The 20,343-nt window shown below is 43.5% G+C and overlaps 1 protein-coding gene across 1 annotated transcript; it reads left to right on the forward strand.

Annotated features, from left to right (window-relative positions):
- Positions 1–1,194: 1,194 nt before the first annotated feature.
- Positions 1,195–19,488, forward strand: ints1 (integrator complex subunit 1). Its single transcript, XM_079366216.1, has 48 exons — positions 1,195–1,408; positions 1,806–1,922; positions 2,013–2,303; positions 2,420–2,616; positions 2,966–3,103; positions 3,217–3,376; positions 3,482–3,587; positions 3,782–3,968; positions 4,139–4,284; positions 4,388–4,529; positions 4,661–4,837; positions 4,956–5,064; positions 5,162–5,282; positions 5,386–5,463; positions 5,564–5,721; positions 5,870–5,966; positions 6,055–6,146; positions 6,241–6,301; positions 6,407–6,604; positions 6,735–6,864; positions 7,053–7,232; positions 7,351–7,500; positions 7,623–7,802; positions 7,911–8,015; positions 8,144–8,311; positions 8,462–8,573; positions 8,698–8,856; positions 8,943–9,089; positions 9,183–9,281; positions 9,450–9,574; positions 9,666–9,920; positions 10,006–10,165; positions 10,254–10,385; positions 11,393–11,561; positions 13,264–13,387; positions 13,484–13,599; positions 13,761–13,848; positions 14,148–14,398; positions 15,773–15,902; positions 16,308–16,441; positions 16,529–16,721; positions 16,813–16,937; positions 17,055–17,164; positions 17,294–17,407; positions 17,504–17,574; positions 17,820–17,911; positions 18,013–18,122; positions 18,288–19,488. The coding sequence occupies exons 2-48, from the start codon at positions 1,868–1,870 to the stop codon at positions 18,401–18,403; spliced, it is 6,558 nt and encodes a 2,185-aa protein (XP_079222342.1). The 5' UTR covers positions 1,195–1,408; positions 1,806–1,867; the 3' UTR covers positions 18,404–19,488.
- The last annotated feature ends 855 nt before the right edge of the window (positions 19,489–20,343 follow it).

A 20,343-nucleotide genomic window follows, 5' to 3' on the forward strand; every position in this document is an offset into this window, starting at 1 on the left:
GAACATATAACTAGCTATGGGACTTATAGCAGTAATGGAGTAAAAATGAAAATTATGGATATGGAATGGATACTTTATGGGGAATACAGTTGTGGGGAGAAAATCACGTCCCCAGTACTGTAATTTTTCAAGAAATCTTGTTTCTGCATTTCCTAATTGTGTGACTCATCATCATGAGCTTTGTCGATGACTTAAGACTACAAAAATCTGCATCTTGTTTCCCATGGGTATTGGATATGACGGTGAACTTCGAGTCAGTGTTTTATTCTCATGAAATGTTGATCTCTTGCTATCTGTTTTTTAAACGTGATAATGACCAATGAATGTTACATTTTTCTAATTTTATTTCAGTTCAGTGCCTATTTGAATGTGTGGTGTGTCTTTGACAAACTGATCATTAGGCTCTGTTATTCTATCACAGCTGGCTATTATATTTGGATGGAAGTTGGAGATGTGATTTTGTTAGGTTATTATTCATGTCCATGTAGTTTCACAATAGATTGAAAACCCCCTAAGTGTACACTGAATAACAGTGACTACCCTAGTGTAATTAAATGGAGAATGCTGCCACCTTGTGTTAAACTTTTGGTGTTGGAAAGAAGCAGCCAAGTTAAAAGCTGACTGTTTTTCTTGGAAATACATCAAATCTATTTTTTTTTTCAAAAGGAAGGGAAGACAAAAAAAAAACAAAACCCTTTTGTCAGAATGTACCTACATGTCCGATTATGTGTTGATGTCGTTATATATCTTTATTCTCAAGAAGAAAAAAGATAATGATTCCATTTTGTTTATCAGATCGATGAGTTTTACAAAAACAGTTATTAAAATTGTGTTAGACCTACTTGAGTTTTTACTTAGGCCTATAGCCTACAAAAGCACTAGTGGCGGCTTTCTGTGATGTATTTTGAGTGTGATAGCCAAAAGGTTTGTAAGAAAAAAAAAAGTTGTTTCCTGGTCACATTACGTAACTCCATTGTTTTTATTTGAAAGTGACAACATTAGCAACAGTGAATTAATAATCCTGACAAGCCTCCACTGAGAATCACAATCAGAAATACTTTATGAATCCCTGAGGGAAATGCTGCTGTTACAGTAGGAAGTATAGCCTTGTAATAATTTAGACTGTAAATAGAAAAAAATAAAAATGAATTAGAGATAATAGGCTGAATATTGATGAAACTTAAAGCAGAACTAAAGATGACTCCTTCATTTTGGTATCTTCCAGCAAAGTGTACAACAACTTTAGTTTGACAAAACAGTTACCCCTCTAATGCTATGGTGATATTTATATCAGACCACTAGAGGGCGCGCTACACTTCAGTGTTTGTTTGTAAACCACTTTGAGTTAGAGAAGAAGAAACCATCACTGTTGTCTGAGGGCTTTGAGCCAGCAAACGTGGATTTTGGAGTAAGTACTTTACTCCACGCTAATAATAATCAGACGTTTGACATAAATAAACAAGTAAGGCACATTTTATAAAAGTGGATCACTTTTAGGCTTTTTAACACCTGCGAACTGTCAGTGCGGCGCTTGATAAAAGCTAAAGCTAGCTAAATAGCTAGCAGTCTCTTGCTGTATTTGTTTTCTTTGCTTATAGTTTATAAACTGACATCTGAGTCTGAACAGTATCATTACTACTCATATAACACATATGTTGTTTTTCCTTGCCATGTAATCACGTATGCAATTGTAGGGGCTTAAAAAGTGAAATAATGCTACGAGAAACCCTTACATTGTTTTATCCTCTGTGATCTAGCTTTGGTTGCTAATCCTCGATTATCTATGTTTTTTTTTCCTTACACAGAAAATTGAAGGTTAAGAAATGCTCCCTTTTTAAAGAGCTGGAGTGTGTGCTTGTAAGTCAAGATGAATCGCCCAAAGCCTACAACTATCAGGCGCCCCAGTGCTGCAAAGACAACAGGTATAAGGTCAACACCAGACTCATCATAGTGTCGATTTAGTGCAAAATGAGAAAATGCATGACAATTTCTGTTTCGTCTATGTTTCCAAGGCCACCCACCACCAGGAGATTTTATTGCTCTTGGATCTAAGAGCCAGGGCGGAGAGCCCAAAGCCCCCGCTGTCCTCCTGAAGCCAGCAGCTTCAGGTTTACCTACTGATCGTAAGAGAGAAAGTTCCTCCGCCCTGCCCTCCTCATCAGGTCTGTCAAGCCTCACAAAGCGACCCAAACTCTCAACCACACCTCCAGTCAGCGCTCTGGGACGACTAGCTGATGTAGCAGCTGTGGACAAGAGGGCGATATCACCCTCGATAAAAGAGCCATCAGTGGTACCTATTGAAGGTAAATCAGTAACTCTTGATTTCTGAAAAACTTGTGAAACACAGACACAATCACAACAAAGAAAGTTTCTATTTCATGGCTGTTGCAGGAAGGCTTAATCTGGTCTCTTTTTGTAGTGTCACCTGCAGTGTTGCTTGATGAGATTGAAGCTGCAGAGTCGGAGGGAAACGATGATCGCATCGAGGGACTGCTTTGTGGAGCGGTGAAACAACTCAAGCTGAACCGAGCCAAGCCCGACATAACTCTGTACCTCAGCCTCATGTTCCTGGCTAAAATCAAGCCCAATGTGTTTGCAACTGAAGGAATTATTGAGGTGTGTTTTGAGATGCTGTATTACACAGTTATAGAAATGCAATAAGAAATACCTTCTTATCTTCATCTTTACTTTATAACTGAAGCTGTTAGTTTTGTAAAAGGTGAAGACAGTTCTTAAATGATTCAGTTTATAAGAGAAAGTTCAATGATTGCCTCTTGTACTGTTTAAATCATGATTTATTTTTAACAAACTATTCATAACAGATGGCTTTAGGAATCCTTTGCTATCAAGCTGTGTAACTCACGACTAATTAATAGTAAATCAAACATTTTTAGCCTTTCACATCTGCCTGTAAGTGAGCCTTACAAATGTTGGAATTTGTCTAAACTTTTTTCTCATTTTCCAGGCCTTGTGCAGCCTCCTGCGCCGGGATGCTTCAATCAACTTTAAAGCAAAGGGGAACAGCCTTGTGTCCGTTCTTGCATGCAACCTGCTGATGGCGGCTTACGAGGAGGACGAGAACTGGCCAGAGATCTTTGTGAAAGTAAGAACCTCTCTAACACTCAAAGTTGTATTGATTCTTTCTTTAGTTCAACCGTTTATCGTTGATATTTACATTTTTGTCAATCAATCTGATTTTTTTTTTTTTTTTTACAGGTGTACATTGAGGACTCTCTGGGGGAAAGAATCTGGGTCGACAGTTCTCACTGTAAAATCTTTGTGGAAAACATCCAGACAGCTTTTGGGACAAAGATGCCTCCTAAGAGTATGCTGCTGCAGGCCGACACCGGCCGCTCTGGTGGAGATCTCAGTGCAGGTACAGTCCCCTTGTGAAAAAAAAAACAAAAAAACACTTTAGATTGTTTTATGATGACACTGCTAATGATTGAGGCCATTACGTCTTTTTTTTTTTTTTTTCTAGGAAGCAGCCCTCATCCCTCCACCCCTGACGAGGACGACAGCCAAACTGAATTGCTGATAGCGGAGGAGAAACTCAGTCCTGAGGATGATGGACAGATTATGCCTCGGTATGAGCTCCGCCCAATAGAAACGAGGGAGAGAGATCTTCTAGGGAACAAAACAAAAACATTGCATTCCTTGTTCTAGAAGAAATCCTTTAGAAATGTTGATCATGTTGTCAGTGTACAAAATTATTTATGAATCATTTGATGGCGATGTTTTTTTTTTTTTTTCTTCACTTCTCCCCTCCTGCACACTGTAGGTATGAAGAACTGGCAGAAAGCGTGGAGGACTATGTGCTGGATGTCCTCAGAGATCAGCTGAACCGAAGGCAGCCGATGGACAACGTGTCCCGAAACCTTCTGCGTCTGCTCACAGCCACGTGTGGCTACAAAGAGGCACGGCTCATGGCGGTGCAGAGGCTGGAGATGTGGCTCCAGAACCCAAAGGTAAGAATAAACCACTCAATTTTTTTAATCTCAGCGCCTTTTAACTGTAGATGCTTTTCCAATTCCTAATTCCTAATTCCTCATTAACCTGAAGAGACTATTACGTCTGCCTTCAAATCCCAGTGATTACTCGATTGAGACTCACTTTCTTTGTTTTTCTGTTTGACAAGCTGACGCGACCCGCTCAGGACCTCCTCATGTCTTTGTGCATGAACAGCAACAGCCACGGAGCGGACGACATGGAGGTGATCTCCAACCTGATCAAGATCCGGCTCAAACCTAAAGTCCTCCTCAACCACTACATGCTGTGTGTCAGGTCTGTGGAGCTTTCTTTCTTTTTTTTTTTCTTTTTTTTGATGTTTGACTTTGAAGTGGTTGTGACTCCCACTCACTGGTGCTTTGGCTTTTTGTTTCTCCAGAGAGCTGCTGAACGCACACAGAGACAACCTCGCCACCATGGTGAAGCTGGTGATCTTCAACGAGCTGTCCAACGCCAGGAATCCAAACAACATGCAGGTCCTGCACACGGTGCTGCAGCACAGCCCTGAGCAGGCCCCCAAGGTGACACCCGTGAAGCTGTGAAGAATAACAAGGGTTGTTGACGCTTGTTTTTTTTGTTTTTTTTTTGGCTTTATAAATCTGCTTTGTCACATTCTCCCCCTCTCTCCCATTTCGTGTGTCTTTGTGTGCAGTTCTTGGCGATGGTGTTCCAGGACCTGCTAACAAACAAGGACGATTACCTCCGCGCCTCCCGAGCACTGCTGAGAGAAATCATCAAACAAACCAAACACGAGATCAACTTCCAGTCCTTCTGCTTCGGTTTGATGCAAGAGAGAAAAGAAGCCACATATGTGGACATGGAGTTCAAAGTAAATCTACATTCAACATCAATCCCAATCATTTTAATTTCCTGTGCTTTCATCCTCTTTTTTTTTTTTTTTTTTTTTACTTGACTTTGAATTCTTCACCTTTGTGTCTTTTCTACAGGAGCGTTTTGTCATCCAGGTGACAGATTTACTGACTGTGTCAATGATGCTGGGCATCACCGCTCAGGTCAAAGAATCTGGCGTTGCCTGGGACAAAGGAGAGAAGAAGAGTAAGTGCTGTTTTTTTCTTTTCTTTTTTTTAAGCCTCATTTAACCACAATGAGCTGAATCATGTTTGCCTTTAACACACGACGCCTTTTGTTGCAGATCTGGAGGCCCTGAGGTCGTTTCAGAATCAAATAGCTTCCATCCAGAGAGACGCTGTGTGGTGGCTTCACTCCGTCGTTCCTACAATCAGCAAAGTCGGCGCAAAAGACTACGTTCACTGGTCAGTCACTGTGATTCTCTCGTGTGTTCGCTGTTGAGACTGCACTGGTCAGTCATGTTTTCCAGATACTTTATGTGTAATTAACTGTTTTCTGTGTCCTCAGCCTTCACAAAGTGCTTTTCACAGAGCAACCTGAGACATATTACAAGTGGGACAACTGGCCTCCAGAGAGTGACAGAAAGTGAGTTTTTTTTTTTTTTTTTTTGCATTCCTCCAAACTCAACCGTCTTCCTTTTTGGTCTTCAGTTTGTCACCTTACTGTGTCTCTTTTCCTTCTCCAGTTTCTTCCTTCGCCTGTGCTCCGAGGTGCCTCTGCTGGAGGACACTCTGATGCGAATCCTGGTGATCGGGCTGTCACGCGATTTGCCCCTGGGCCCGGCCGATGCCATGGAGCTCGCAGATCACCTGGTGAAGAGAGCCGCTGGAGTTCAGTCTGACGGTGTGTTTGTGTGTGTGTGTGTGTGTGTGTGTGACCAGTGTGCTTGAACTGCGACCGTCTATTGTGAATATTATCCACCCTTCTCAGAGTTGTTGATTCTCTTGATTGTACACGCCTGAGTAACACTGAGCGTTCCCTGTTTGAGCAGATCTGGAGGTGGTGAAAGTGGAGCGGATCCAACTCATTGATGCAGTGCTGAATCTGTGCACATACCATCACCCAGAGAACATCCAGCTGCCTGCAGGGTAAAACACCCGTCATCCCTCGCTTAGAAAGTGCTCTTTAATCACACAGTTTACCACCTACAATAACAAATGGATCTTAATGTTAAAGGTACCAACCGCCAAATCTGGCAATATCCACTCTATATTGGAAGGCATGGCTGCTTCTGCTTGTGGTGGCTGCGTTTAATCCTCAAAAAATTGGTACAATAATCCTTTTTAGTTGCATCTATATAATCAATTTCTCTATGTTTTTAAGTATTCTGTATTTACCATCTTACATTTTTTTCCCCTTTAGGTCTGGCTGCCTGGGACGGCTATCCGACGCTGAAAATGCTCATGGAGATGGTTATGACAAAGTGGGTGAATAATTTCATTCAAAACAAACGCAACCAAAATAAGTGGTAGATTCAGTCGAGGTTTGCTAATCAGCTAACGCGCGTCTCGGCGTGCTTTGCCTGCAGTAACTACACCTACCCTCCGTGCACCGTCGCCGACGAGGACACAAAGACGGAGATGATCAACAGGGAGCTGCAGATCTCCCAGAGAGAGAAGCAAGAGATCCTGGCCTTCGAGAGTCACCTGGCTGCAGCCTCCACCAAACAGACCATCACAGAGAGCAACAGCCTGCTGCTGTCTCAGCTCACCAGTCTGGACCCACAGTAAGAGAGGAAGACTTTCCGCATCTCGTAGCTGTTAGATTAACACACTGTATGTAGCGGTATGGGAGGAAAAACTGACTTTTCAAGGGGGGCCGAGTGGCTGGAAAGTTGACTCCATGTTTGTGTTCAGGGGTCCGCCTCGCCGTCCTCCCCCTCAGATCCAGGAGCAGGTAAAAACCCTGAACCAGTCCCTGCGTCTGGGACATCTCCTTTGTCGAAGCCGCAACCCTGACTTCCTCCTCAACATCATCCAGAGACAGGTAAGGCATTAAACTGTGCATTCACTTTTTTAAAGCCTCCTTATTGTGTCTCAAAAACGCGCATGACATCACTGATCTTTGAGCGTATAACGGACTAAGACAAGGGAGAAAAAAAAAATCCTTCATCCTCTTTATTGTGTCCTGCAGTGTGTTTCCTGTTTCTAAAGCGCGTTATGAATTCTCCCCAGGCTTCCTCTCAGTCCATGCCGTGGTTGGCTGATTTGGTCCAGTCCAGCGAGGGCTCCTTGGACGTGCTTCCGGTGCAGTGCCTTTGTGAATTTCTTTTGCACGACGCTGCCGACGACAACTTACCGATCGACGATGACGACGAGGGAGAGAGCAAAGAGCAGAAACAAAAGAAGCGACAAGTACGCCGACATCACAACTACTCAAATTGTGCCGTTTTCTGAATCGCCAGTCTGTTTTCGCCGTTGGTGCTATTTGCTGCTCTGGACTGACCTTGGCTTTGTTTTCTGTCGCCCTCAGAGACAACAGAAACAGAGGCAGCTGCTCGGGCGGCTCCAGGATCTCTTGTTGGGTCCTAAGGCCGACGAACAGACCACGTGTGAAGTGCTGGACTACTTCCTCCGTCGCCTCAGCTCCTCTCAGGTGGCGTCACGAGTGCTGGCGATCAAGGTGATAATTTACTCGGAAGCAGGAAAAAAAGAAAAAAAAAATCTTCAGCTGCGGAAACTTTGCGGTACACGGTATCATTACAAATTGCGAGGATCCGCTCACGTTGAATGTTTCGTGTTCAGGGTTTGTCCCTGGTGCTGATCGAAGGAGGCTTAAGAGACGGAGAGGAGCGCGAGCAGCCGATGGAAGAAGACTCGGCCGACGCCGAACTCCTGCCGGGATATCAGTGGCTGCTGCAAGACCTGCCGAAGCTCCCGTTGTTCGACAGCGTCCGGGGCATGACGTCCACCGCTCTGCAGCAGGTGAAGCGCGTGATTGGACCGTCACTCAGTGTGATTGTTTGTAAAGCTGTTACGGATGAAAAGCAGGTTTGTTTGTTTTTTTCTAAAGATCAATCTGCTCTCTTTAAGGCTATCCACATGGAGACGGATCCGCAGACTATAAGTGCCTATCTCATCTACCTATCCCAGCATGCACCAGTGGAGGAGCAGTCCTCTCATAACGACCTGGCTCTGGTAATGACTTGTTAAAATGATGTTAACATGGCGTGCGCTTCTTTGAGTTTCTTTTTTTTCTTCTCTGAGCAGTTCTGACTGTTAATCGTATCCTAAAACCACGTCCCCCCCACCCCCCCCACCCGCAGGATGTTGCCAGGCTCATCGTGGAGCGCTCCACCATCATGAACAGCCTTTTCTCCAGACACTCGTGCAGGCCCGAGTCCGACGCCGTGCTCAGCGCCTTCCTCACTATCTTCTCCACGTACATCAGAAGGATGAGGAAGACCAAGGAAGGAGAGGATCTTTACAGCTGGGTGAGCAATGACCAGAGATATATATGTGTGTGTGTGTGTGTGTGCGGGACTTCAGTGTGTCATTAACAGAGGGACTCCTTCACTTTCACCTGCTGATGAAAGACGCACTGAAGGTAATCACTGTGACGCAAACTTTTCTGTCTCTTTTAGTCCGAATCTCAGGACCAGGTGTTCCTGCGTTGGACCACAGGAGAGACGGCTACGATGCACATCCTTGTAGTCCACGCCATGGTCATCCTGCTGACTCTGGGGCCACCCAAAGGTAATCCTGATGACTTTACACTTCTAGCTTTGCAGTTATTTATTTATTTATTTTTATATAAACATTATCTTTTCAAACTTTTTTTGTTTTGTTTTGTTTTGTTTTGTTTTGTTTTGTTTTGAAGGAGAGAGTGATTTCTACGCTCTTTTGGACATTTGGTTTCCGGACAAAAAACCTCTACCCACCGCCTTCCTGGTCGACACATCCGAAGAGGCTCTACTGCTGCCTGATTGGTTGAAACTGAGGATGATCCGATCAGAGGTTTCTCGATTGGTTGATGCAGGTGAGACAACAAGACAAGAACCCCCCCCCCCTCTCCTTTAATCAGCGTTTATATTTTAATAATTAAAAAAACGTCTTTCTGCCTAGCTCTGCACGATCTGGAGTCGGAGCAGCTCCTGCTGTTTGTCCAGTCCTTTGGCATTCCCGTATCCAGCATGAGTAAACTCCTGCAGTACTTGGACCAGGCGGTCTCCCATGACCCGCAGACTCTGGAAGACTGCATCATGGACAAGCGTAAGAGTGCACATATTCATCATTTGTAAAGGCTTGAGAGTTAGTGTTTGAACATCTGGATCGTTATCTCATTTCCTCTTCGTCCTGAAACAGACTACATGGCCCACCTGGTTGAAGTGCAACATGAGCGAGGGGCCACCGGGGGGCACACTTTTCATTCGTTACTCAGCTCTTCTCTTCCTCCAGACAGAGGTTGGTCACTTCAGCGTTCGAATTGTTGTTTAGCATTTCTTTAAGTCAGTATCTCTGTGCACTCTGATGTCACGGGGATGTTTGTGGTGAAGAAGCTTAAAAAAAAAGGAAATCTCTCTCATAAGGAATGTGTGACAGTAATCAAGATGATCGAATCTTCCATGACAGATTCTGCTGAAGCAAGTCAGGCCAAAGTGATGGTGGAAACGCCCCAAAGCTCTGTAAAGATGAGGACGGCCGCTCAGCTTCCTGCCGTCGGCCCTGACGACGATCTCACCGGCATGCTGCTTCAGGTGAGATTCACCGTGGAAGGTAGTTTTCCTCCTCTTTTACATTCTCTTCTTTGTCAAACCGTCTTATTTCTGTTTTCCCTTGCCTTCACAGATATTCCCCTTAAACGTGGACCCCCACTGGCACGGCCCCCCTCCCAGCCAGCTCTCTCTGGCCCTGCAGCAAGCCTTGGCTAAAGAGTTGATGCGAGCCAAGCAGGGACAAATCCAGCAGGCTGGCTTGGCTTTCAGGCTCCTTCAGGCCATCGCGGCTCTGCTGGCGTCCGCTCATGCTGGGCCTATTATCATGTCCATGCACCACAACCACGCCCTCTCCTGTCCCCTCATGCGTCAGCTTCACCTTTACCAGGTTAGACTCGCTGCCCGTCGGCGCATCATTCATTTTCGGTTCTTAGATACTGAAATGTAAAACGTCCTGCTTGATGTCCTTCCAGCGCCTGGTCTCGCAGGACATTGCTTTCTCCTCGCTGTTTGCCAAGGTCATCGTCGGGTTGTCGCTCTGGTTGGACAACCCGACTGTGGAGGCGGGACCACTGAAGACTTTGCTCAAAACCTTCGCCGGTCAGAACTCTCAGAAACACAGGCACAGCGATGGTAAGCACTCCAGACATTTCTCTTCCTTTAAATGAAGATTCCTTTTGTAGAGTCAGTCGAGTGACACTTGTGTCTACCCTGCATGCAGTGCGCTCGGGTTTCCTCCACCTGGCGGAAGCTTTGGCTTATCACAGAGACACTGAAGTGCCACTCAGAGCCGTCATTGCAATGCTGAAGGCCGGAGACCGATGCAATGCAGAAGGGGAGCTCATCGGAAAAGGTATTCATAGAGTCATCAGATTTAGAGACTCAAACACTAGAAGAGTAAGTAAGGAACTGACTGAAAGTCTGGAGTACAATACCGATATTGCAGCCTTGAGTATTGGCCGATACTTTAAGCCTTTGTATTTTTTAACCCCTTTTATTTAATTAATGTAAACTTGCTCATAGCCGTTATTTTTTTTCTGTTTCGCTATTGATGCTGTTTATATTCCCTGTTTCTACTGTGTTTTGGAGCTGTTGTGACACCCCAATTTCCTCCATCGGGGATCAATACAGATTATCCTTATCCTTATACCGAAATCAGCAGGAATCATACATACTTCTATTACTTATCTTGTAGTGTGGAATGTTAGAAAAGGCCTGATCAAAGTGAGGTAACTCAAACAGAGAACCGTAGTCAGCAACAGGAAGTGTGAGTATAAAAAACTGACCCATTAATTATTAACCAATTAGTTACATACATTTTAACCTTCATAATATCTACAGTATCCTACAATTGAATAAAATAATGAATTCGAAAAACCTTGAAAAATACCTAAATAAATCCAATAAAAACAGATTATACTTTTCAAGTCTGTTAAATGGTCTGCGTATCGAAGCGCTTATATCAGAGAGTTTAGATGCAGTTTGATAAAATCCGATATTCCTTTTTTTGGCTGATATCGGACCGATATCAGATCGGGACACCCCTAGTCTGAAAAAATCAAAAAGATTTTTTACGTAGGAATACTTTTTTTCTTCCATCAAGTTTCAATTACCAAATGTAAAAATGATATTTGAACATATTTAGATCAGCCCCACGTTAGGTTTTTTACAGCAGCATAAACAGCACAAGATAAAAAGTGCAAAAAAAACAGGTAGCTTGAATTAAAACCAAAACCCAATGTGAACGTTTTAATTGAGAATGTTTACTGACTAAAAGGTGCATTTGAAGCTGTTGCCGCTCTTTAGCATTTCGTTTTGTTCCATATGGATGTCAGGCTGTTCCTTACCGTGCTCTTTCAGTGTTACAGGGCCTGATGGAGGTGAGGTCGCCCTACCTGGAGGAGCTTCTGTCTCTGTTGATGACTGTTGGTACACAAAACGGGACAGCTGGCCCCGTTGCCACGGTGATTTCCTTGCTGCTTCCGGAAAGCGAGGAGCGAGCTGTGAAAAAGGAAGCGGATTCTAACAAGTGAGCGCTGCAATTCTATTTCCTTTCCAAGTCAGGCAAGAAGCATTTACGTTTGAGGGGACGGAAAGAAGAAGGAAAAAAAACAAAAAAACAAACACACATCTGCTAGTGACAAACACACCAAAGCGTTGCATGCCGCCTGTGGCCTCGTACTCGGAAAGCGGTCTTTGATTTGGTTCAGAAAGATTTAATTGGTTTTGCAGCTTTACTTCATTTCATATCCAGTGAAAATCTGAACAGATTACAGAATGTTTTGGTCGTGCCAGTGAGGCTGGTAAATGGAGAAGTGTTGTTCAGTGACACAAACAAGCTGTGTGTGTGTGTGTGTGTGTGTGTGTGTGTGTGTGTGTGTGTGTGTGTGTGTGTGTGTGTGTGTGTGTGTGTGTGTGTGTGTGTGTGTGTGTGTGTGTGTGTGTGTGTGTGTGTGTGTGTGTGTGTGTGTGTGTGTGTGTGTGTGTGTGTGTGTTCAAAATCCTTAAACTGCAGAAGCCCTGTTACTGCTCACGTCAACGTGTTGTACCATTTTAAGAAAGCTTTCAAGTGAATCAGTGCGGTGGGTAAAATGTTTGCATCTGTTGAACATTAAGTTTTGACTTAGTGCTGCATTCAGGTGCACCACGGAAGGACCAGTTTCCCAAGTTAGAACAGCTGTTTTTCAGTGTTTGAGCGACATGTTCTAAGCAGTTTCCTGTATTTATGATTGAGTTAGAATCTTGATTTAGACCCTTATTAAGGCTTTACCTTGAAATGCTTGACCAGGGTTCATGCTTGAAGAAAACTTTTCTTACCGTACATCTAAGGGTGCACTCACACTAGGCCCAGTCTCCAATCCGTCCTGAGCACGCAAATAGAATATTTGCAGTTTAATACAGACGATTGAGCATGTCAAGTGTCACCAAAGTGTCGTCATTTTGGCATTAAAGGGGGCTCGATTAATCCTTGATGGTAACGGAGAACCCGACTGACAACTTAAAGGGGACATATTATGAAAAATCCACTTTGACAGTGTTTTTTGAACATTTATTTGGGTAACCTGAGTGTCTGTCAAACCACAAAATGTGCCATAAATCCATCCAGTCATTTGTTTGTGGTCTGCATAAGTCTGACTACACGTTTCAAATTTTCTCAGTTTGTGACATCACAAGTTGGATTCTGGTAAAAAAAAAAAAAAAAAAAATCCCCTCCTCTGTTTGCTCCTCCCATGGACTCCACCTCCAGCCTAGAGCTTAACTTGTGTGCATGTCAGCCATTTTTATTGTCTCTACAGAGTAGTGATGTCAACAGGGAAAACTCAGGGTGAGTCTCATCGCATTTAAAGAGACACACACACCAAAACGGAGCGTTCAGAGAGAGCTGGTTTTTACAGGGTCACGAACCTCCTCTGCTGCTTGATTCATGTTATATTTGAACCGAAGCACAGCACAGATGTTTCATTTCGAGCACAGGGAACTGTTTGAAAAGGTGGGAAAAAAAGGGGGTGTAATATGTCATCTTTAACTCCACTGACTTTATGTATTTGTGTATTTTGAGTCCTTGCTAGATGCAGCCCTTTCATTCCTGGAGTTTTCGATTGTTTACGTCTGAGTCACAGTCACATGTTTTTCTTGTCAAGGACCCTTTTTCTGAAGGCGAGAACTTCAGCTCACTTGTGTTGTGGATATGTTATATGTGATTGTTTATGTTCCGTTTTTTTTGCCTCCAGCTCTGAGGTGACAAAGTCAGGACTGAGCTCTGGGCTGCTGGTTGACTGGCTGGAGCATCTGGACCCTGAGGTCACTTCAGTGTGTCCAGATCTTCAGCAGAAACTTCTGTTTGCCCTCAACAAGGTACGACAAACTCGCCCTGCAGATAATGTTTTCCTCTCTGGTTTCACAAAATGTGTGCTTTGCATTTCTGATGCGTCCTCTTTTTAATTATTCCAGGCACGGGGGACCCCTGCATACAGGCCTTATCTTTTGGCGTTGCTTACACATCAGTCGAACTGGTCCACCCTCCTGCAGTGTATCGGCGCTCTTCTCAGCAAACGCAGAGACTACAAGTACACCTTTTATTCTTAAGCCGTTTTTTTGGGGGGTTTTTTTGAGGCATTGATCGATCAATGCGCAGCTCTTAGGAACATTTTCTGGTTCCTATGAGACTTCATCATTTCATTTCTGAGAAGGAGACATGATGGGTAACTGTGTGTGTTTATGTTTTCAGACTTGACCCGTCATCTGCCCTGGACTTTCTGTGGGCGTGCAGCCACATCCCGCGTATCTGGCAAGGACGTGACCAGAAGATCCGTCAAGTAAGATCCAAATCCCTCCTTAGTGTTTTCAGAACATTTCCTGTGGGAGTTCATTTCTGACTTCTTTCTTCTTCTACTTCTTGCAATCTACTTCTTGCATTCTTCTTCTCCTTTTTCTCCTTCTCCTTCTCCTCCTTCTCCTTCTCCTTCTTCTCCTTCTTCTCATTCTGCCTCTTCTTCTTCCTCCTCTTCTTCTTCCTCTTCCTCTTCTTCTTCTTCCTCTTCTTCTTCTTCTTCCTCTTCTTCTTCTTCCTCTTCCTCTTCCTCTTCCTCTTCCTCCTCCTCCTCCTCCTCTGCAGAAGAAAACCGAGAAGTTTGTGTTGCGCCTCAGTTCCGAGGAGCTGATCAGCCTGGTGGACCTGATCTTGTCGGAGTCAGAGCTCCACAGCCGCGACTCGCCGCACGATGACCAAAGCAGCTTGGACCAGACCTCCTGCTCCCTCATCCAGTCCAGGCTGCCCCTCCTGCACTCCTACTGCAGCGGGGAGCTGGAAAACATCAAGAAAGTCTCTGAGTACCTCATCAACTGCACAAAGAAATGGGAGGACAGGTAAGGTGTTTTTTTTATCGTTTTGTTTTAACCTTGTATATTCACACTTTAAGACTCATCTTTCATTCTCAGACGCATTTTGTCGTGTAAGTGCTCACCATTCCATTCGGACACATCTACATTCTAATTAGCACAAAGTCCTTTTTTTTTTTTTGTTCCTAAACCATGTGCTGATAAAGTTGGGAGATAGATCGCGCTAGATTCTTCTTTTCGCAGCGCAGATGAACTTTTCCGACTTCCTCTGTCAGCCACAATGCGGTGGAAGCAGGGGAAACTCGATAATTAGGTCTATTGGTGTGAAATTAAAACCAGCAGAAGTCGTCTGTACTGTGATCTCTTTAAAAGCTCAGTGTATTATAATGAAGCCAAGAGGATTAAGGCTGAAGCTCTAAACTTGCCTGTGTTGTGAATTCCTGCTCTGACTTGAGCTGTCAGAGATCAGGGTGCAACTCTTTGTGGAGTCAAACCCTCCTTTCATGAACATGTCTCTGCTTATTAAACCACTTTAATGAGGAAACTTTGGCCAAGGTCAAGCAAAATTAGCTTCCGAATTACAGTATTTTAAGTACGGCTAAGCTGCCGGGTAAAATAGTTGCTCGACGAAAAACATGGCAGGATAAAAATAAGAAAAGAAAAAAAAAAAACATGGGAGTAAAAGGGGAGTTTGGCCTTGTGTTGAATGCAAACTTGATTGAATGTTTAGCATTCTTCTCGTGCAACCTTGCACTCAGATAAGCTGCTGTTTATTCCAATTACACAGACAGTGTTGAGCAACCAGCAGCTTTCTCTCCTCTTGGTCAAGGTCGTTCAGATTTTCTTAATTCATAGCTCGAATAAACTCCACAGTTAGCAACAAGCGCGTCATTGAAGCCTGACAAGAGCCTCAAGAGGATTAAATGAAGCCACAGTGACTTAGAGGGGAAACGGGCCTCTGAGTGACATTGCACTGTTGGAGTTTGTGTTCGTGTGCGTTAATGATGTTGCTTTGAGGCTGCAACAATCGAAGAGTGCGCCCCTCATCTCAGCTCAGCAGTATCAGAAGCGTTCAAAGGCGGCGGAGGAAGTGAATCGAACCAACTCGAAGAAAAACTAAAGAACATGGTTTGTTTTTTAACGGGAGTTTACCGAGCTGACAAAGTTTCTGTCGCTTCACAAAGTCAGTCAACCAATCACTGTCACTTACATCCCTTCAAACTGTTCACTTCAACGACGTCAGGGATTTACATTCTGGATTATTTGGCCACTAAGCTGTTCTCCTTACCTCGGACAGCTACGCTCTCTTTAAGCCATGAAAGAAACCAAAATTGTCGTTCATGTAACCCATTTCATATATATAGACCGTATGTCTCGCTTTGCTCTTTCCCTGTCCTTCAGTGCGATGAGTAAGCGCTGCCAGAACCTGCTGCTGCAGATCTATCTGCACTTCCCGGAGGTCATCCAGCACGTCACCCTGCCCGAAGGCACCTTCAGCAGCGGGGGGGCGGCGTACGGCAGCAGCTGCAAGGTAAACATGGCCGTCCAGTACCGCGGAAATGTAATTACAGTCTATAGGTCATGTTTCCAAAGGGAACCACTTCTGCTAGCGTCCACATGTGAAGTTAAATATGTTGTTTTGAATGTTTATACTAATAATTTTACTACATTAAAAATGATAAAGACATTTCTGTAAACTGAGGCTCATTAGGGAAATCAGTAATAAAACTACACTATAGTTTTCTATTGCATCACTAAGTCAGTAAAAAGTAATGAAAGACCTGAGCTGCGTCCATGCATTCTCCACAGGAATCAGCCTTTATTTTGAAAATCGGGGTGTCATGTCACGTTCTTGTTGCATTCATTAAAACAGTTTTGTCGATGTGTACGACTTCAAGGATAACTTCTAAATGATTCCCACTGCTTTGTTTTTCAGCTTGACGTCCTGGTGCATCGTCTGGTCACCCTCCTCGCTGATCTGGGCGACTCAAAGTCCGCCGAGAACCGCGCCTCCGATGCCAACCTGGCGTGCAGGAAGCTGGCTGTGTCTCACCCCGTCCTTTTGCTCAGGTATAACAAATGCAGTTCATTCTCAGTCAGTGTGCAAACACCAGGTCATGTGTTTTGTAGTTCATCTTTCCTTTCCCCCCCCCGCAGACACATGCCCATGATTGCAGGGCTCTTACGCGGCCGCATTCACCTCAACTTGCAGGAGTTTCGGCAGCAAAACCACACAACGTTTTTTAGCAACGTGCTTGCCATTCTGGAGCTGCTGCAGCCCCTTGTTTTCCACGCCGACCACCAGAGGGCGCTTCAGGACTGCCTTCTGTCCTTCATGAAAGTCCTGCAGGTAGGCGGCTCACACGTCCGTCTTCAGTTTGAATTGTAATCATCGGACGTTCATCACGCTCATACACATGTGTGCATCTTCCCCCTTGCAGAACTTTCAGAGGTCTCGCTCTCCGTTCGTCTTCATCAACAAGTTTTTGCAGTTCACACAGAAGTACATTACCCATGATGCAGCAGCTGCTATTCCCTTCCTACAGAAGCATTCTGGGATCTTGCAGTAAGCACATCCTGAAATAATGAAAGGATTAAAAAAAAATGTGACGATGAAATAACCCACCATGAAACGGTGTCCGGTGAGTTCGCAGCAACAATGCTTATTTCTTTGTTTGGCCAGGACTCTGTGTGCTGAAAACCCAGACCTGGTTCATTTAAAGTCTCTGCTGGCTGGACTCACTCTGCCTGTCAAAAGTTCGTCAGCAGAGGTCGCGCCAGAAGACGGAGAAGGTTAGTGCTTGAGGAGTTCATTTTTTTTCTCATGACATGAACACTCTTTCAAGCGTAGAAAACAGGCCTCGAAATGACTTACTAATTCATTAGAACAGTCAGTAAATATTCGTTTTGTTCCTTTTCCAGACGACATGGCCACCGGTTCCCTGCCTCTCGTCAACATATCCGCCACGGTTTCCCTGAGCGCCGCTGACATGACAACGTACCTGAAGAAGATGTCGAGAGGAGAGGCAGTCGAGGGTGACTAAAACACCGCCACGGCTATTTCAGATGTATACGTCCTGCATCATTATGAGTAATATGCTGTTTTTCTTGCCCCCTCTCCGTCTGCTGTAGATGTGCTGGAGGTGTTGACAGAGGTGGATGAGAAGTCGAGGAGGAGCCCGGAGATCATCCAGTACTTCATTGTGAGTCATAAACGGCTGATAAAAAAAACAAACAGTGTCGTTTCTCTCAGTGTGTGTGTGTGTGTGTGTGTGTGTGTGTGTGTGTGTGTGTGTGTGTGTGTGTGTGTGTGTGTGTGTGTGTGTGTGTGTGTGTGTGTGTGTGTGTGTGTGTGTGTGTGTGTGTGTGTGTGTGTGTGTGTGTGTGTGTGTGTGTGTGTGTGTGTGTGTGTGTCACGTTTATCACCGCCTCCTGTCACTGTTTGCAGAACGACCTGCAGAGACTCATGGCTTCGTCTGAGGACTTGTGTCGAAACATGGCCTTCAGTCTGGCTCTGCGCTGCATCCAGAACAATCCCTGGTAAGTGTGCGTGAGCACGTGCAACGACCCTCAGGTAGCGTTGCTGGATGTGAGAGGGGAAAGAAATGTTTTCACCATATAACCGTGTTTCTGTGCTGCAGCCTAGCAACAGACTTCCTGCCAACTTTCATGTACTGTATGGGCAGCGGCAACTTTGACGTGGTACAAACTGCTCTCCGGAATCTTCCGGAATATGTCCTTCTCTGTCAAGGTAAGACTACAGTACTTAGCCCATGTTTCTCTCTCCTTGTCTTATTGTCACTTAACTAACAGTATTATCAGGCAGGGTTTTTTTTAAAGCTCATTCATAGTCGCAGAACCATAGCTTCATGCTGTAATGTGGTTTTTTTTTGTTTTTTTTTGTCCCCCCTCACAGAACATGCAGACATCTTGCTCCACAAGGCATTTTTAGTGGGTATCTACGGACAAATCGACACCAGTTCAATGATCGCGGAGTCCATGAAGGTCCTGCACATGGAAGCAACAACATAACTTTAAACGACTGATTGAAAACAGCGTCCCTTTTTTTTTTCTTTCTTTTTTTTTTTTTTCTTTCTGCGTTCCAGAGCGAGATGATTATTTCTTTCTATTGTCTTCAATTCACAAGATCGCTCTAATTAGATTGTGGCCGATTGCAGAAGTCATTGGCTCCTCAGTGTAACAGATCAAAAAGGTCCTGCAGCGAGCCGGCAGCTTCCAGTAATGTAATAACTTCAGGATGATTTAGAGACTTCAAAGAATGCATTGAGACTCCCTCTGAAGAGTTGAAAATGTCATAATTAAAAGTGTTAAATTGCTGTCTTTGTATTAATTCCACAATTAGCGCATTAATTACTTATCAAATTATTTGAAACCAATGATGTAATTATAAATGAAATAATTATTGAGGGAGATAAGAAGAATGGGAATATTACGAGGTGAGGATAATCCGTTCTAGTCATAAAGAATATATGAACTCAGGTCATTAAAACAATACTTATTAAATTAATAAGTCATAAATATATCTAATACATGATATAGATATTTTTAAAAGTAATTCATTACATTGGGAAGTAAACACAATTATTGCATTTTCATACATCTCGAAGGGAGTTTCTCACTGCAGCATTTATTAAATTGTCCTCGGTTTATTCTCATTACTCGTGTCATATTTGAAAACAAAGTCTTACGTTGAATTATTTCATGATAATTTCAATTGACATAAACACGTTATTAAATATAGTAAAAATGTGAGTTTAAAGAAATATAACCTTAAAAAAAGTTATTGTTTGGTAGCAACTTTACTGTGATGTTCCTCTAAATCTAAAGCTTCTAAATGGAGTACAGCCCCGTTGTCATGGACACAAGCTACATTTTAATAACTTTGTATGGCCAAACAAGATTGTGCAGAATAATGTGTCATTAAACAATCTAATTATACATGAGTGGAGAAAAGGATGAAGTGTGTTATCTTGTTGCTGTTTTATTATTTGTGAATTCTTAAAACCTTTGTTTCAGTTGAGGTCACATTTGCTTTACTGTGAACAGAACACAATCTGTCAGCTTCATGTGAACACAATTAAATGACTTTAGTAATATCTCTCTCTCTCTTTTTTTTTTTTTTTTTTTTTTAAATATATGTTTAACCTGTTTTTTCTGATGGGAAGTAAGTTGAGAACATATCGGCATTGAACAACTGTGCTTTTAGAATTCGATGGAGACAATTAATCAATGTTGAATTAAAAAATAAATAAATAAATAAAAAAAGCTTTTGAGCATTGAAGTTATCAAAACAGATTTCACAAGAACCAATAATAACCTCTCAGGATAATATTCCAGCATGTTTAACTGGATGGATTCTGAAGAATAAATTTGTGGCTTTTCATTTCATTCCAGTAATTCGTGGCTCCTGATAAAAATGGAAACGGCTGTCTTAGGTACGCTCGCTCTTCACTGGCGTGTAACAGACGAATTAAAGGCGTGATGCGCATGCTGTGATGGAAACCAGTTTGCCATGAAAGTGTGAGTTGTTTTGCCCAGTGCTACTGACTTCATCTGCAAACCTCTTGATGGAGTCAAAGGGACAAAGTAAACATTGTGTATAGGCATGCTGCTAAACTATGCAAGTGTGTGTCTCTATTGATGGCAAATTAACCATGGCGGTAATTGTTCAATCACACAGACCAAAAGGGGCTTTGAGGATGTGATGTGGGCAGGACATTTTTACAGAGCAGACTGCTGCTGGTGTTTTGTTACATAGGAGGACATGAAGATGAAGTATCAGTACGGTTAGGGATACTTTGTGAGGGTGAGACATGCCTACACTGGTGCATCAAGTTGAATCTGTCAATCAGAAAATAACAGCCGTATAGTAAGATACACACTGGATGGTTGACAACAGGTTGCCTCATACATAAAAGCAGCTTTTTTTTTTTTTTTTTTAATGTACCTCA

The sequence above is a fragment of the Symphodus melops genome, assembly GCF_947650265.1.
Source record: "Symphodus melops genome assembly, chromosome: 17".
Taxonomy (NCBI): domain Eukaryota; kingdom Metazoa; phylum Chordata; class Actinopteri; order Labriformes; family Labridae; genus Symphodus; species Symphodus melops.

What these genes read in the sequence shown, in the direction of transcription:
- ints1 (XM_079366216.1), top strand. Translation starts at nt 1,868, where the DNA reads ATGAATCGCCCAAAGCCTACAACTATCAGGCGCCCCAGTGCTGCAAAG. An exon ending in CTCATAACGACCTGGCTCTG is followed by an intron (nt 8,016 to 8,143) that starts GTAATGACTTGT and finishes CCCCACCCGCAG; the next exon opens with GATGTTGCCAGGCTCATCGT. An exon ending in GAGAGGATCTTTACAGCTGG is followed by an intron (nt 8,312 to 8,461) that starts GTGAGCAATGAC and finishes TGTCTCTTTTAG; the next exon opens with TCCGAATCTCAGGACCAGGT.